The 17,622-nt window shown below is 44.2% G+C and overlaps 1 protein-coding gene across 1 annotated transcript in view; it reads right to left on the reverse strand.

The window, feature by feature from the left end:
* Positions 1 to 241: 241 nt before the first annotated feature.
* LOC145407057 (uncharacterized) overlaps positions 242 to 17,622 on the reverse strand; it is a 110,308-nt gene continuing 92,927 nt past the window's right edge. Inside the window, exon 5 of the mRNA XM_080278080.1 lies at positions 242 to 381. Coding sequence (XP_080134206.1) covers positions 242 to 381 — 140 coding nt within the window. The remainder of the gene's footprint in view (positions 382 to 17,622) is intronic.

Here is a 17,622-nt window from a genome sequence, read left to right on the forward strand (position 1 = left end):
CTTTTCACCAGATGATGCCCTGGATGTTTATCTTAAAGTAATTAATAAAAAAAAAAAAAAAAAAATTCCTACTTTTTTTGCGCACCAAGGGGTGGGGTAAAAAAAAAAAAAAAAAAAAAAAAAAAAAAGTAATTGTGAAATCCATGGGTTAATGGAAATGAACTATACTGCAAGATTCTTACCTGACTCTGACTGACAACACTGCTTGAATGGACGTGGGGGATCCCAGGCTTGAGACGGACTACGACCTCTCAGCATGAGGTGAGTGCGCTGCTGCCTCATGCTGCTGTCTCTGTGCCACTTCTGCTTCATCAACCTCCCTCAGGAACTCCTCAATGTCCAGTGTGGAAGCAACAGAAGCAGTGTCGTCGTCGCCCTCAGCTGCATCCGTGTCGTCATAAGAGTTGTTGATTCATTGGGCTTAATTCTTTACCAAACGGGAGTGACCCTTCCATGTTTTCTATTGAAATGAGTCTTTCACAGGTTACTTATTATTACAGGATTACCACAGCTTCTGGGTATTTTTATAAATATACCTCTGAAAGCTATAAATGAGGACTTAAAATGCGTGATACACTGACCCATTCAGTCGGAGCGGTGATTGGTATACAGTGCAGCCAGTTGGAGACTGTCCTCGTTGAGTCCATGATACAGTAAAACCTCGATATAACAGACTTCATTAGACCGTAATTCGCTTTTATCAGACTCGAGGAGGTGCCAGACTAAAGTCCCATATATCAGAAAAAGTCCGATAAAGCCAGAAGCAGTCTGGATTGCCTGATCACTTCAGCTATGTTCACCACAATAAGGTAAATAACAGACATGTTTATCAGTGTACAGTACAATACTGTTATACAGTATATATTATACCATTTGATTATTGTAGTGAGGTTATAACACAGTAAAGTACCACAATGGTAGTCAAAACAGTTTAAAAACCGTTCATGCGATCCAGACTAATGTCTGATATATTGGAAAAAGTCCTGATTAGCAGGGGGAAGTTGGATGTCGCTTTTATCGAAATTTCGCATTTTTCGGAATGGTTTGGGCCACAATTAGTCCATTATAGTAAGGTCTTACTGTACTGTAGCGGACAACTTTGGCTTTCTTCTTATTACATCATCCTTCTTATTACATCAAACTTTTGGGTGTGGGTTAACACTGGCTTCTTCTTCCCCTTCCTCAAAGAAGCTGTACGGTTAGGAGGGTTACGACTGCCCATGGTAACAATGGGCAGGCAGAGGAAGCATGGAGAATAGAAAAAAAAAATCCTCTCATACACCACACCAGAACAACTCACCGTAAACAAAGAGGAGCCAATGCACCGAGCCAGTCAGGTGTTGGGCCTCATGCGTGTGCGTCCTTCATGCTTGGTGTGGGAGGGAAGAGCTGTGATTAGCATAGGGTAAATGCTATGCTTCAATATGATTGATTTAGTAATTAACAGCCAGCTAGACATGCAGACTTGAGGTAATCGTGGTGTGTATTACACGAAGCATGGGAAAACCATTATCAAGGCTGCAATCACAAGTACTGTATGTGTAATTTCCATGAGTTACTGATATTATAAACTGTTGCATGATGTTGCCATGCATTATGAGTCCGCTGTTTAGAAGTGCGCGATTTAGGAGATTCCACTGTAAAGTACATACATATACAGGTGGTCCCCGACTTACAGTCGGGCTATGTTCTGAGAAACTGGTCGTAAGTGGAATTTTTCGTAAGTTGAAAATGCGTTTACATTATTACACCTAACCAACTGAACATCATAGCCTAGCCAAGCCTACCTTAAATGTGCTTAGAACACTTACATTAGCCTACAGTTGGGCAAAATCTTTAACCCCTAAAAGCCTAATTGCATCAATTGATGCGATTTGAGTTTTATGCCAAAATGCCTAATCGCATCAATTGAGTGAGGCCTGTAAAAAACTTCCTCCACCCTGATTATGATGTACATGGCTTCAGGCCAGTGAGAACTCACCCCTGAGGTGGCATGAGAGGGGATCGGACCAACCCGGGCAGTGGGGGGGCACCCCCCCTCTGGGCTGCCTCCGTGTCACCCTCTACTCCACTCCCTCACTCCTTTCTTGTCCTCCATCACTCTCCCACCCCTCCATGCACCTGCATCTCTCCTCCCACCACCACCTCTGTCCCTTCCCACCCACTCTTGCCCCTCCTCCCATCCCGCTAGCCTTGTGTCCCCCCGAACCCCACCCCATCTCTCCCTCCTTGTCCCTCACTACCCTTCCAACCCCCAAGAGACTCCTGAGAGGTGTCAGGTTGTTGCCGAAATTGTAATGATAAGTGTGATAAAGTGTAATGATAATGTGATAATGATAATGATAAGTGTGATAAATGTGTAATGATACACGTGATAAATAAGTGTAATGATAAGTTAAGACAGTAAAAGGAGAAAAACAAATTCTTGCTTTTTTTTTAACCCTTTCATATGCATGCATCTATAGAATTATTCAACTTTATTTTGATGTCCTTGACGGTTATAAACATTTATATGTGTCTGTGTTTGTTCGGGGGATGAAGTGCGTGAAAGGGTACAGCAGGGAAAGAAGGCTGTTGGTTAACTGAAAGCAGTGATGAGAAATAAGGAGGTGAGTATGGAAGTTAAGAGGTCACTGCATGATAGTATTGAGATCCCTACCCTGAAGTATGGAAGCAAGGCGTGGACCTTGCAAGAGGAGAACAAGTCAAGAGTGAGAGCAGTGGAAATGAGTTACCTGAGAGGAGCATGTGGAGTGACGTGGAGGGACAGGCTGACGAATGAAGAAGTGAAGGAACGTTGTGGGATGGATGTGGATGTGGTTGAGAAGATTAGAAGAAATACACTGAGGTGGTTTGGACATGTGGAGAGAATGGAGAATGAAAGACTGACTAAGAGGGTGTATGTAGGTGAGGTGGAGGGAGGGAGAGGGAGGGGGAGACCGAGGATGAGGTGGAGGGAGGGAGGGGGAGACCGAGGATGAGGTGGAAGGATGGAGTTGAGAGGTATATGAGGGAAGGGGGAGTGAGTTGGGGGGAGGGTAGTCAAATGGTGGGTGACAGAGCAACTTGGAGGCGTTTTGTCTGCGACCACCCTTTGCAGGATTAGTAGCACGGGCCGAACAGGGTAGTACTCCCGAAGGGAATGGGAATGCTGGTGATAGGGAGAGCTGGAGCTCCTATTTCACTAGCTATCTAACCATCCCCCTTTGCTGACCTTTTCAGTGTGACAGTAACATGGAGAGTAGACCAGCATACTCTCCCAAACATTTCCTCTAACTATCTATGCACTACACCACATGCACTTTACATTTCACACAACGTATCCCACTGCGTTACAGAGGTTGGCGCCAGCAAGGGCATGAGGCCAGAAAACCTTGCCCCCGCTACCTAGTGGCAGACTTCTGGGGGGAGGCGTGGCAGGGGTTCCGCCAGCATAGATCGTGGGTCCAGGGCGAGATGGGGCTCGGGCCTGTGCTAGAGGGTACAGAGCATTGCGGTTCCCAGGCTGCCGCTTCCGCCCAGTAGAGAGGGGCCAGAACCTGGGAGTAGCGCCCCAGGAGGCTGCCCTATCAGTGGGTGTATAATGGCGGTATAGTTGCAGTGCCAAGACGCGCTTGGAGGGTGTCCCTGCAGCTGTCCTGGCAGGGTGCCCCGAGGCCACTACCACAGCCACTGGTAAGCTGGTGGGCTAGGGGTCCCAGATCCATTGCCTGGACCTGGGACTGTGCAGTGAGTGGGACCTGTGCTGTGTCTGTTCCCCTTTATTAATACTGAAGATGACAAAACAAAATAAGTTTCAAAGCAAGCCTGAGGACAGTAAATCACCCATGGGGATGAGGGTGGGTTCATGGAATGTAGGAAGTTTGAGGGGAAGAGCAGAGGAAGTCGTTGAGGCATTCAGTAGGAGGTGGGTGGATGTGGCGTGTTTGCAGGAAGTCCAGTACAGGGGTGGATCAGCCAGAAAGATTGTTGGGAAGGACTGTTGCTATAAGTTGTTTTGGCATGGGGGGACAGACGGATATGGAGGAGTTGGTGTGATGGTTGCGGAGAAATGGGTGGAATATGTTATGAATGTTTTGAGAGTAAGCGATAGGATAATGGCAGTGAAAATTCTGTTGGGAAGAAAGATAGCTGCGATTATAATGGCATATGCTCCACAGGCAGGATTTGATGAATCAGAGAAAGATAGATTTTGGGATGATTTAATACGTGTAGTGGGTGGTATGCAGGATGATGAGATAGTGATTTTGGGAGGGGACTTAAATGGTCATGTAGGTGAAGCAGCACAAGGTTATGAAGGAGTGCATGGGGGATGTGCGTATGGTCTAAGGAATGCAGAAGGGGAAAGGATACTCAAGTTTGGGGAGGCAATGGACATGATTGTGTGCAACACATATTTTAGGAAAAGAGACAGTAGGTTAATTACATATGAGTCTGGGGGAAATAGCAGTCAGATAGATTATTTTCTGGTTAGGAGGGCCGATAGGAGGTTAGTGAGGGATGTTAAAGTTATAGGAAGTGAGGAGTGTGTGCAGCAGCACAAACTATTGATTTGTGATATGGTGCTTAAAGAACAAGTGATGAAAAAGAGGACTTATGTACCTAGGAGGAAAATATGGATGCTGAAAAACCAAGTAGTAAGGGATGCCTTCTATAGCGAGTTGAGGAGAGGGGTGGCTGAACAGGGAGCTGTAGACAGAGGCGTTAATGAACAGTACAGAGCCCTCAAGAACAATTTCTTGAGAGTTACTGATGTAACATGCGGCTGGACAAGAGGACCACCAAGACATAAAGCAACTTGGTGGTGGGATGAGGGTGTAGAAGCTGCAATTAAGGAGAAAAGAAGGCTTTTCCGGGAATGGAAGAAGGGTGGTAGCAAAGAGGAATATTTGGCTGCTAAGCGTAGGGCTAGAAGAGAGGTATACAGGGCAAAGTCTGAGTCACAGAGACTTTTACTTGATAACCTAATCATGGGGAAAGGAAAAATATATTTAGGGTGGCACGTCAGGTGAAGAGAGATAATTGGGATATCATAGGTGAGCAGTGTGTGAAGAATGATGAAGGAAGGGTAGTGGTGAACAGGGAGGATATTAAAGATGCATGGAGAGAGCATTATAACTGGTTGTTGAATGAGGAGTTTGACTGGGACAGGGAAGGTTTGGAGCCAGCAGATCCAGTGTCTGGCCCTTGGCCTTTGATTGATACTGCTACTGTGAGTGAGGCAATAGGCAGGATGAGTGTGGGGAAGGCAGCAGGTGTGTCTGGGTTGACTGCCGAAATGTTGCAGGCCTCAGGCGATATAGGGGTGAGTTTAGTCACTGACCTGATAAATAGGATTATTTATGAGTGTGTTGTCCCAGATGATTGGCTGAAGAGTGTACAGTAATCACTCTAATATCCGGACGCCCAATAACCGAACATCCCCACTAACCGAACCTTATCGTCCTGGGATCAAACATTCCCAAAATGGTCCGAAAATCCAAAAAAATTGGAAAAAAAAACGATTTTTTGCCGTCCGTAATTTGAACTTGCCGCGCCGTGAGAGCATTGTTTTGGTTCGTCATTCCTCCGACGTCCGATAGAGCGCCGCTGCATCCTCCCCACTTCCCGCCTGTCTCTCACCGCGACTGGACCTGCGCTCTTCGTAATGGCTGCCCACGTGCTCGCTTTTGTGGTGGTGCCGTACTTGCTGCAAGGCCTCCTGCTGCTCTCTGCCCTACTCTTAGTGTGTGTGATGATGGCCCCGCCTCCTGAGAAAAGGAAGAGAGTGGTGTTGACTCTGGAGAAGAAACGGGAGATATTGGAGAAGGTTGATGCGGGTTGGTCTTCCTCTCGCATTCTCCGCGAGTTCAACCTGGCCCGGTCGACTTTGTTTGATATCAAGCGTTCCCGAGACAAGCTCATGCAGTACACGGCTGACTTCTCGTCGAGAAGCAAAACGCAACGTGGAGAGGAAGGTTATGTTTACTCCCAAGTATGCAGAGATCGACCGCTCCACGTTGATTTGGTATCGACAGCAACGTGCAGCTGGTGTGATGGTACGTGGAGACGGAGCTGAAGGCTGCTGCTGAGAAGTTTGCAAGGCTTCACGACGCCCTAGACTTCAAGGCATCCGAGGGTTGGCTCTTCGCGTTCAAGTTGCGACATGGCCTTACTAACCGTAAAGCACATGGCGAAGCATTGGACGCTAACGAGGATGGATTGGACGAGTTTCTGGCACAAGGTGAAAGGCTTGATCGACAGGGAGGGCCTCACTCTCAGTCAAGTCTATAACGCTGACGAAACTGGCCTATTCTATCGCTCGGTGCCAACGAACACTCTCGCCGATGAGACGGAGAAGCGTGTACCTGGCCGCAAGCTTTCTAAGGAACGGATATCTGCTTTGTGTTGTGCCAATGCTAACGGCATGCACCGGCTTAAGCCCGTTATTGTTGGCCGTGCAAAGCAGCCTCGGTGCCTTCGTGGGGTGATGGATGTCCTTCCTGTCGTATGGTACCATTCTTTGAAAGCATGGTTCACAGCTGTGATTTTCAAAGACTGGTTTCACCATCACTTCGTCAAGGAGGTCATACATTACCAGACGAAGACACTGGGAATTCCTCGCGACCAGGTAAAGGCTCTCCTTCTCCTCGACAATGCACCTGCCCACCCGTGCGACAAGGACTTGGTTGCTGAGAATGGCCGTATTAGGTGCATGTTTCTGCCACCTAATACGACTGCTCTCATTCAACCAATGGACCAAGGAGTGATCGTGGCAACAAAGCGCCTGTACCGTCGGAAGTTCCTGGACGAGGTGATGGTGGTTCTCGAGGACGAGGACGAGCGCAGGGAAGGACGTGACACTCGAGGCAAGCGGACTTTGGAAAACCTTCGCCGCTACAACATCAAGTCTGCGCTGTACAACTGGGCTAGTGCATGGAAGGAAGTCCCTGTGAAAACTCTTGAAAATGGTTGGTCTCGTCTGCTTCTCGGAACAGATGTAGATGCGATTTCCTAGGGTTTGACGTGGATGACTTCCATGCACGGCTACGTACGCACGGCGACGATGTTGATGTGGACGATGTTCGTGAGTGGTTGGACGACGACGAGGGCGATCCTGGGTATCAGACGTTGTCTGATATCGAGATCGCGTCTTCGGTTGCTGGTGTCAGTCCCGAACTTGAAGATTCCGACGACGAAGGCGATGATGATGCAGACTCCGCCCAGCAGGACACTACTCCAGCCATCCCCAAGCTGAGCGCACTCCGGGAACATCTAGAGTTCGTCCTAGACTACCTGGAACACCCGGACTGCGACAGGGAGATGGGGCCCTTGGGACTCGTGGAGGAAGTGCGTGCTTTCCGGCAGCGCATCATCAATCGCCAGAATCGTCGGTCCTTGCGTCAGTCAACGATTGACAGTTTTTTCAGGCCCGTGACCCCGCTGTGCCAAGCCCTGGTTCCACTCCGTTGCCTCCCCAAGACAGGCCCTCATGCTCCGAGCCACAGCCCAGCACATCAGCTACAGTGGAGTCACCGCTCGACGTGAGTTTGCGGCTGTCTTCAGAGTCTTCTGTAGTCGGTACGCCATCACCACTACTCCACCGATGCACCCCTTGGACGCCTGCCAGTGATACTCTCGGGCTCTGACAGTGAATAAACAGCAAGAACTTCTCCACTAGACCACACGGGAATTTTGAGGTGTTGTGCAGTGAAAAAAACGGTGTGTTGTGTTAAGGTTTTCAAGTTGGGAGAAAAGACTAAGTAGAAAAGAAATTTAACGTAACTAACCTTCTTTGTTTTGGCTTTGGAAACTTAAAAAAACTTGGGAAAAGTTAATGTGCAACACTTAAATTTAATGGAACATTATTTGGACTAAAGTGAACACTGTGAAAAGAACGGACTTCTGTGTGTTAGTGACTAAGTTCAGTGCAAGACTTCAGGAAGAGTGTAGTGCAAGTGCTTCAGGAAATCGTTCTTACTGTCAGAGTCCGAGAGGAGGCGGTTATTCATCGAGGTGGCCAGGGACTTGCTGTAAGTAGCCAAAATGTTTCATGTTGTACTATTTTCCATACTATATTTACCAGAATGTTTCATATTGTATTTTTTCCCATACTATACTTACCAGAAAGTGTCATACTGTACTTCTTTCCATACTAAACTTACCTCATGCATGTGCAGTAGGAATGGGTTTTTCAGAGTTCGGTTAGGTTCGGTTAGGTTAGGTTCGGTTAGAGTCCATAAGTACCAGAATGTTTATTAATGTATGAACATACTTCTAAACCCACATTTTATGTGTCTATTGCATTTATTTCAGTCATTTATGTGCCTTATTGGTGTGATTTGGGTGTTAAATAGGTGCTATGCATGTCCGGAGGGAGTTGTATAGGTGTTTCTCTGTGTTAGGGTCCGTAAGTACAAGTCCATAAGCTGGGGCCCAATATCCGGACAAAACCAATATCCGAACCTACCGATGGCTCTATTGATCCGGATATTGGAGTGATTACTGTAATTGTAAATGTGTATAAAGGGATGGGTGATGCTCTGGAAAGAGGAAATTATAGAGGTATAAAGCTTTTAGATCAGATAATGAAGGTAATGGAGAGAGTTTTAGAAGGTATGATTAGAGAAAGAGTGAATATTGATGAGATGCAGTTTGGGTTTATGCCAGGTAGGGGGACCAATGATGCCATATTCATTGTTCGACAGCTTCAGGAAAAATGTATTGGTAGGAGAAGGGATCTTTATTTTGTTTTTGTTGATTTGGAAAAGGCCTTTGACAGAGTCCCTAGAGAGGTGAAGTGGGCAATGAGAAAGCTTGGCTTGGAGGAGTGGCTGGGTAGGGTGGTTATGGCCATGTAAGTGGGTGCTCACACCCAGGTGAGAGTGAATGGAGATTTGAGTGATGAGTTTTCCGTGAATGTTGGTGTGCATCAGGGGTCAGTCTTGAGTCCCATGTTGTTGATCATGGTACTTGAAGCCCTTCAACATGACTTTAGAAACGGACACCCGTGGGAGTTGTTGTATGCTGATGATTTGGTGTTGATTGCAGAGAATGAAAGGGAGGCGGAGGAAAGGTTTAGGAAGTGGAGAGATGGTATGGGGCAAAAGGGTTTAAGGGTAAATGCAGATAAAACAAAAGTGATGATATCTAGGGTTGGTGGCGGTACTGTCAAAGACGAGGGAGAGTGGCCATGTGCAGTTTGCCACAAGGGCGTGGGAAGTAATTCCATCTTGTGCAGTGTGTGTGATAAATGGGTGCATAAGAGATGTAGTGGTATCAGAGGCAGACTGCGAGATAATGCTGACTTTATGTGTACGGCGTGCCAGGGTGAGCAGGCGGAGATTGTCAGGCATGAAAGGATTGAACTTGCTGGTGAATCTCTTGAGTGTGTGGAAGAGTTTTGTTATTTGGGAGACATGTTGTGTGCTGGAGGTGGGGCTGGAGTTAGCTCTGTGGCTAGGGTGAGAAGTGGTTGGAAGAAGTTCAGGGAGCTCTTGCCTCTCCTGACATTGAGAGGGCTCTTCCTACGTGCTAAGGGGTCTTTGTATGCAGCATGTGTTAGGAGTGTAATGCTGTACGGCAGTGAGACCTGGGCAGTGAAGGAAGAAGATATTCGCCGGCTCAGACGTACAGAAATGACAATGATTAGGTGGATGTGCAGTGCGTCCCTGCATCCAAGGCCTGGAGGGGCTGGGTTTACAATGGAAGAGTTGAGAGGTAGGATGGGACTGGAGTGTATTGGTGTTGTGATGAGGAGAGGTAGATTGAGGTGGTTTGGACATGTGGAAAGGATGGGGGATGATAATTGGGTGAGGAAGGTGAGAAGTGTTAATATTGGGGGTGGGGTTATGAGGGGTAGACCGAGAAAGACATGGGACAAGGTCATTAAGTGTGACCTTAGGGTTAAGGGACTGAACAGGGAGGCTGCAATGGATCGTGCAGCGTGGAGAGCCGCCATTAGGTGACCAAGGCCGACACATGCAAGCATGTTGGAGCCTTTAAAAACGAAAACAAATAATAATAATCTGGCCTTTTGTTTCTCAAAAGCGCCAATTCTTCCTTTTGGGAATTCACTAGCGCTCGACACATATACATTATTTTTACAATTACAAGAATTGTGACATTTCTTGTATATAATACAAGATACATCATATATACATGAAAGTGGCAATAATTAAACCCTATAATCATCCGTCATAGTACCTCTCTCCAGGTCATAGCATTTTGAAAAAAGAAAGGCTTTCAGCTGTCTCTTAAAAGATTCAACAGTAGAGAGTTGTCTTATGGACAATGGCAATCTGTTATATAATCTAGGGGCTCTATATGCAAAAGAACGATCAGAGAAAGATGACTGGTGAATGGCTCCTGGCTCATCAAGACGCAAGGAATCATCTTAACTGCGTAACATCACACCCGGGCGTGTCGATGGGAGTTTTAACAATTCAGCAAGATACTTTGGTTCACCAAACTTAAGAACCTTGAATGTAATAAGACAGTTTAAAAATTCAATTCTAGCCTTTACTTGTAACCAATGCAACTCGATCAGAAACGGGGTAGTTGAGGTTCTCGGGGGGAGACCAAAGATAAGCCGTGCCGCCCTGTTCAACACAGACTGAACTTTTGTTAGTATATTATTTGGAAGACCAACCCACAGTGTATTACAATAATCAACACGAGACAAGACCACTGCATGGACCAATGTTAAGAGGCACCGTCTATTCAGGAATCTTCTCACAGAGTACAGATTTCTGATATGCAAGTTACACCCTCTTACAACCTGATTAATATGTTGTTTGTAATTTAACTTAGAATTAAAATAAACATTCAAATTTCGAAGAGAACTGACTGGATGCAGCTGTGACACACCAATGTTCAAAGCCTGGGCATTGTCAGTGTTATCACCCCTTCTGTTTCCTCTGATGATGATGATCTCAGTTTTACCATCATTCAGCTTAAGTTTCCTCTTAGCCATCCAAATCTTAATATCAGACATTAGAGATTCAAACTTTGTCTTAGTATCGTTGATATCTGACATCTTAACATAGAGCTGGGTGTCATCAGCATAAAATTGATAGGACACATCATGAGCATCAAGTAGAGACGATAAACTACTTGTGTAGATAGTAAATAGAATTGGACCCAAAACTGATCCTTGAGGGACTCCAAATAGAAGAGGAGCAGAATCAGAGCTAGCGTAATCAACAACCACTCTCTGAGATCTGTCCGACAGATACGACTTAAGGAGCAAAAGGGCACTATCACGAACGCCATAAAAATACAGATCATCCAACAATAGTTTATGATCTACTGTATCAAAAGCTGCAGACAGATCCAAAAGAACTAGGAGAGAGAACATCCCACTACAAGTGTTTGCCACCAAGGCACTCTGAATCCTTGTTAGTGCAGTTTCAGTTGAATGGTATTTTCTGTATGCTGATTGAACAACAGGAACAACTCTGTTGTGTTCCAGTAGTGGTAAGAGTTGGTCGAGTATGGGCTGCTCAATAATCTTGGATAAAAAAGACAGGTTAGAGACAGGATGATAATTTGTCATGCTCTCAACATCAAGGCCAGGTTTCTTAATTAGGGGCCTAAGCAAAGCACGTTTCTCAGACCGCAAAAAATTACTCTCTAAGAAGCATCTATTTATTATGTTGCAGATAAAGTCTGCAGCATGCTCATACACATCAGGAAGTTGTGACATGTTACATGGATCGAATGAACAAAATGTTTTATTAAGTTCTCTGATGTAACATCTGACTTTGTTTACATCCAGTGGATGAAATGTTGAAAGCAAATGATCCCCGGTGCACCGTGGTTGGAAGTCAACTGAGTACGCTTCACTAGGAGAACTGCTGTCTATATCACTTCTTATGCGAGATATCTTACTTGTAAAAAATGAAGCAAAATCAGAAGCCAACTGGGCATCAGATAAAGAAGTTGGTTTAACAATTACATTCCTCCGACCAACCAAATTGTTCACAACTGCAGACAGCTTTTTTTGATCACCACCACATGAATCAACTTTATTTTAATAATACCTAGCCTTTTGGGCTTTTACAGTGTGAACGACTGCTCTTCTCGCAAAAACATAACGCAAACGAGTTACTTCGGTCCTCTGCAAGCGCCACTCACGTTCTGCTCTTCTACGTTGTCTACGCAAAGAATTAATGGATGGACCATACCACGGAGAACTATCACGTACAGTGATTGTTTTTACTACCTCAGGACAATAATGGTCAAAAATTTACCTGAGCTCGTTGTTGTAAATATCAACCAATTCACCAGAAGAAAGACTTGAAGAATCGATGGAGTTTAAACATTTATCAATTTCAAAACACATCAACTGGCGGTCAACATTGTTGTAATTTCTGAACCTGATGACCTTTTTATATGAAGGGGATTTTGGGACATCAAAACTAAGAGTGATCAGAGCATGATCAGAGATGAGGGGGTCAAATGAGTCAACCTCCACATCTGATACGCACCTGAAACCAACAGGGGACAAGATCAAGTCAAGGACATGTCCTGAGACATGAGTTGGATTACTCACATGATTGAAAAAATTGTTCTGGGTGATCAACTCAAGGAATTCTGAAGAAAATGGTTTTGACTCTGGACTGTCAACCCAATAATTGAAATCACCACAAACAAGAAGTCCTCCAGGTTTAAGAGAAAACCCTTCAAGAAACTGCCCAAACTCCTCCATAAAACCTCGATCTCTGCCCAGATGACCTGGTCGATAGACAATTGCAATTCTAATGGTATTCTGATGGAAATTTATTAATACTTCCATAAATTTAAATGATGATGGGGTCAGGTCTGAGTCAATGAGAGAAACATTTGCAAGTGCTGCCGAGTAGATGAGTGCTATGCCTCCTCCTGGATAGTCAGCAGCAGGCCTGGGAATACTAATAACAGAATGTGTCTTAGGCAAAGCATTACGAATAATATCGATATCAGACTCATACAACCAGGTTTCAGTCAAGCACAATATGTCAAGCTCGTGCTGATTTAGGATTTCATTAATATAGTCTATCTTATTACGGATGGAACGAATATTTAAAAGACCCATCCTTAACTGGTTCAAGAGGGACGTAGTCAGTTTTTTGAATGGTCAAAATTGGTGTTTTCAATCAATCTATTCCTATGAGAAATCATAATTGGACATTCTCTACTTGAAGTAAAATGGGCAACCACCTGTGACTTTGAATTAGCATCTTGATGTCTTAAAGAGGAGCAGTTGATGCATTCGGGAGAATTTCTGTTACTACAGTCCTTAGATTTATGGGCTCCAGCACAAAAGACACATTTAGGTTCATCACTTTTCCTAGATCATCTCTCAAATGTATGACCAAAGCCTTGACAGTGATGACACTGTGTAACCCAGAATCTATCGAAAGCGCGGCATCTTGTAAGATCCACATAGATGTAATTGCCCTGTTCTACAATGGAGGATCTCACCTCTGGCGACATCTTCAAGACAGCAGTTTTGGTGTCATTCCTTGTCCTTGTGAAGAGAAGGTTGAGGGTACAACCTCGATCAACGAGCATCTTAATTTTATTGTTTTTCTCAGAATATTTGGGATGATGTCAGAGTCATCCAAGGAAGAGGAAAGGCCTGTCACGGTCATTTTAGGCAACATTTTCTTTGGCTCTGATATGCAAAAAGTGCCTTCAGAGCCAAAATGATCCGTCAGCACCCCAGTTGCTTCACCCTTGGCCTCAGCTGACAGAAACTTCATTACCAGCCCACCAGCCTTGGTCTTAAGGCAGCTGTCAACCAGTACCGAGTTAAGTACGCCTCTGATGTCTTCTGGTCCCATCTGATTTGTCAGGGCACTAGTGCCACTCTCTGGTTTCACCATCAGTACATGCTGACTATGAATGGCTTTTTTCTGGCCATGAGCACTGATCTCAATCACGCCCCCAGGCAGATCCTTCCCTCCCCCCACGAGAGACCCGCGAACAGCATCCGCAAATGACTTGGCCTGATCTTGTGTGACCGCCATGGGTGATGAGACCTTGGTCTCTAATGCCTCCAGTCTATTTGATATGTCTCTGACTGCTTGAAAGACTGGCCCAATAACTTTATCTTCATACTCCTTCTTGGTACTACTTCCTCCACCAGCCAAGACCTCGTCTGCTGGTGCAACACACTGGCTACACAGCCAGCGAAAGCCCAGCTGGTGGCTCCTCTTCATGAATGGATAGTTGCCTGCATCCAAATTTTCACAAGCTATATGAATCCACTCACTGCAGTAGGCGCACTTCAGTGCTTGTGCACTTTTTGCTACAGACCTACTGCAGCGAGGGCACTGGTGTTGTTTACTCATGATAAGGGAGAATAAAAAACAAAACAAGATGACAACAACAGCAAAACATATATACAATACTACCCGGGAAAAACCAGGGTAGCGCCGCCCCCGTTTGTGTCACCATAATTTAGGAGAAAAAAAGAAAACCGAAAGAAAGAAAGCACAAAAAACAGAAGTGGAAAAAAAATAACAAAAAAACAGGGTGTCTGCGAGGTCACCACGAGCAGGTGGGGTACGACTTGACTACCCTTCTAGGAAAGGTAACCCAAACCGAGGTGCCGCAGAAGTGCTGAGATGGTATTGAAACTTTTCCCAATTCGAGCTTTACAGCAGCAGCAAATACATCACTTAGGCAAGACCTCATTGGTTACGAAACTGCCACTGCGCAAAGCTAGATAGATAGTTTGTTTTTGAATGACTATGAGGCCTTGTAGGGCTACTCCCCACACCTGTTTTATATCCACACTTACAAACACACCTGTTTTCATGGCTGATATGACAAATCCCATTGAAATAGAGGGTTTCCACAATAGAATTTGGTTGTTGCCGAAATTTTTCTTCCCATGTACCACCAAGGCCTTGCACGCCTACTCCCCACACCAGTTATCTTCCCTTACCTACATTCCTGTTTTCATGGTAGATGTTACAGAACACACTGAAATGCTTTTTTTTCATGTAAAAAAGCTGGTTATTTCCAATCCCCATACCTATAGGTCTACTTGCCACTGCCTACTGTACTTTATATCACCACAGCCTGGTAATCTCCCCACACCTACATACACCTGTTTTCATGATTGGTGTGACAAAACACTTTGAAATGTCCTGTTTCAATAAGAAAAATAGGTGTTATCAAAATTTTCACGTTTTCGTTTGTTTTCGAGGGGTAACTATTATAAACTTTTTTTAATTTTGACGTGCGATTGTGTGGTAACCATTAGGCCTATGGGAGTGTAGACTGCATTGTCAGGTGTGTAAATTCTTCCTCTTTAGCCAGAACACAATCAATCTGCCCTTGTATCCTGCCTGAAATAATTTCAGTCTTTAGGGGTTAACACAAAGCCTATTTTCTAATAAAGTGTTGAATAGCTCATGTTATTTACTGAATACTGTACTGTGATCATTGATTGCAAAAGTCCAAGTTTACGTGCAATGGCCATTACAGGCTGGTTCCTGGACAATTCCTTGTCAAGATGGTTTGAAGTCACAACAAAAAAAGGACCAGTCGCGGTACAGACAATTTGTCGTCGGATAATTCCCTGTAAGTAGTCTGAGAATCTCAAACTTACGTACTTATATACAGGTATCGTGTAGGTTATTCGTAAAATTTTAATGTACAGGTTTATCCCGGTTTAATGATGCAACTGGTTATGTAAAAACCCATCGTTAGGCGGGGTATTGCATCTCGGGGTAGATTTAACATGTAAACTATAGGGATGCATTTTTGAGCCTTAGGTTTCCTTTCCAACCGAGTCCTAAACTCATCCAAATAAGTCCACAAACAATTTTAAAGCCAATTTAAATGGCCTAACAACTGTAAAAGAAGCTAGCCCATGACTAACACCTGTAAATAACTCACTAAAAGCAATAAAATAAAATCTGAAAAATCATCAAATATAAGTCTGGAAAAAATCAAGCTTTGTAAACTGTCCCCCAAAATGACAATGTTCACCCCACCTATGGCTAAACACATTAAACTAAGTATAAAAACAGTTTATAAATCAAACTAAACACACAATTTTAGTTTTAAATATCACCAAAATCAGTAAAAAAAAATCAAAACCCATCGTTAAGCCAGAGTTTGGCCATCGTTAGGTGGGGTATGGTGGTATTTCTACCCCCATCATCAAGCTAGGGTAACACATCTAGTGGTATCATATATCAAGATATACTGTACCTGTATATCAATCATTCACTTGATGTTATTAGAAAATTAAATAAACACTAAAGTCTCGTATGTTGCCGAATGTTAAAGTATGAGGTAAAAATTATCGTACATCGCCTGATTCGCGTTTCAATATTAAAGTAAATCCTTGCTATAACAGACTTCAAGGACCGAAATTTGCTTTTTTCGGAACCAAGGAGCTACCAGACTAAATTCTTATACTGTATATTGAATAAAGTTTGATAAAGCCAGAAGCAGTGCGGACTGCTTGACCACTTCAGCAATATCCACCACAATAAGGCAAATAAATGATGTTTATCAGTGTACAGTATAGTATTATTATATAAAATATACCATTTGAATACTGTAGTAACTTTATAATACAGTACCGTACTGCAATGGTTGCGAAAACAGTTTAAAACCGTAGGTGCGAACCGGACTACTGTCTGATATATCGGATAACATCCAGGCTAGCAGGGGGAAGTCCAGATGTTGCTTTTATCAGAATTTGGCTTTTTCAGAATGTCTTGGGTTCCAATTAGTCCGGTAAGTGAGTTTTTACTGTATATTTTTTCCGTTAACACGTGGATTGCACAAGTACCTTTTTTTTTATCCCACTCTATGGTGTGCAAAAAATTAAGAATTTTTTTTTTTTTTATTATAAACTTAAAGATAAACATCCAGGGGATCATCTGGCGAAAAAAAAAAAACAATAATCTCTCTCTCTTTCCGTCTCTGAGTAGGGCCATGGGTAAGCTTACATAGGGGAGTAGTTGAAAAAAAAAAAAAAAAAATGCTTTTGTTCATTATAAACTCGAAGATAAACATCCAGGCCATCATCTGGTGAAAAGAAAAAAAAATCTCTCTCTCCCTCTCCGGCTTTGCGTAGCACCTTGCATAAGTTTGCGCAGGGGTGAAGTAGTTAGCGGTGAGGCACAGCCAGCACGCCCTGAGCTGTGGCTCGCAACACGACGCTACACAGCCTAAGCTGTGACTTGCAATCCACGGGTTAATATCAACCATTTGAAGCCACATTTTACATTTATCATAAAACCAATAAACCATCATCACTTTCATAATTCATATAGCTCAAAACCTGGTATACTTGTTAAGTAACTGGTATGTAAATATATGATGGGGAATCTTCCTGAGCAGGAATTGTTCCTGAACCTACAGGCTTGCCACCTTCATGCTGGGCAACTGAGTATCGTCTCAAGAGTAAATGCCTTCCTTCCTCTCACCAGTAGCAGGAGAGACAGATGGGCATTGCATAGATATGATGGATGCACAAAACACAACACAGACACAAGGTGCTATTAAAAAAAAACACTGGCAACACAGAACACTGTAGAGCATCGGAGGATCAACTGTTCACACTAGCAACCGCCCGGACAGACTGGGGCTCGACTTGCTGCGATGGCCCAGTATCACAAGAGAGTT

The sequence above is a fragment of the Coenobita brevimanus genome, chromosome 72, assembly GCF_032717465.1.
Source record: "Coenobita brevimanus isolate Jiangsu-jjx chromosome 72, ASM3271746v2, whole genome shotgun sequence".
NCBI classification, from domain to species: domain Eukaryota; kingdom Metazoa; phylum Arthropoda; class Malacostraca; order Decapoda; family Coenobitidae; genus Coenobita; species Coenobita brevimanus.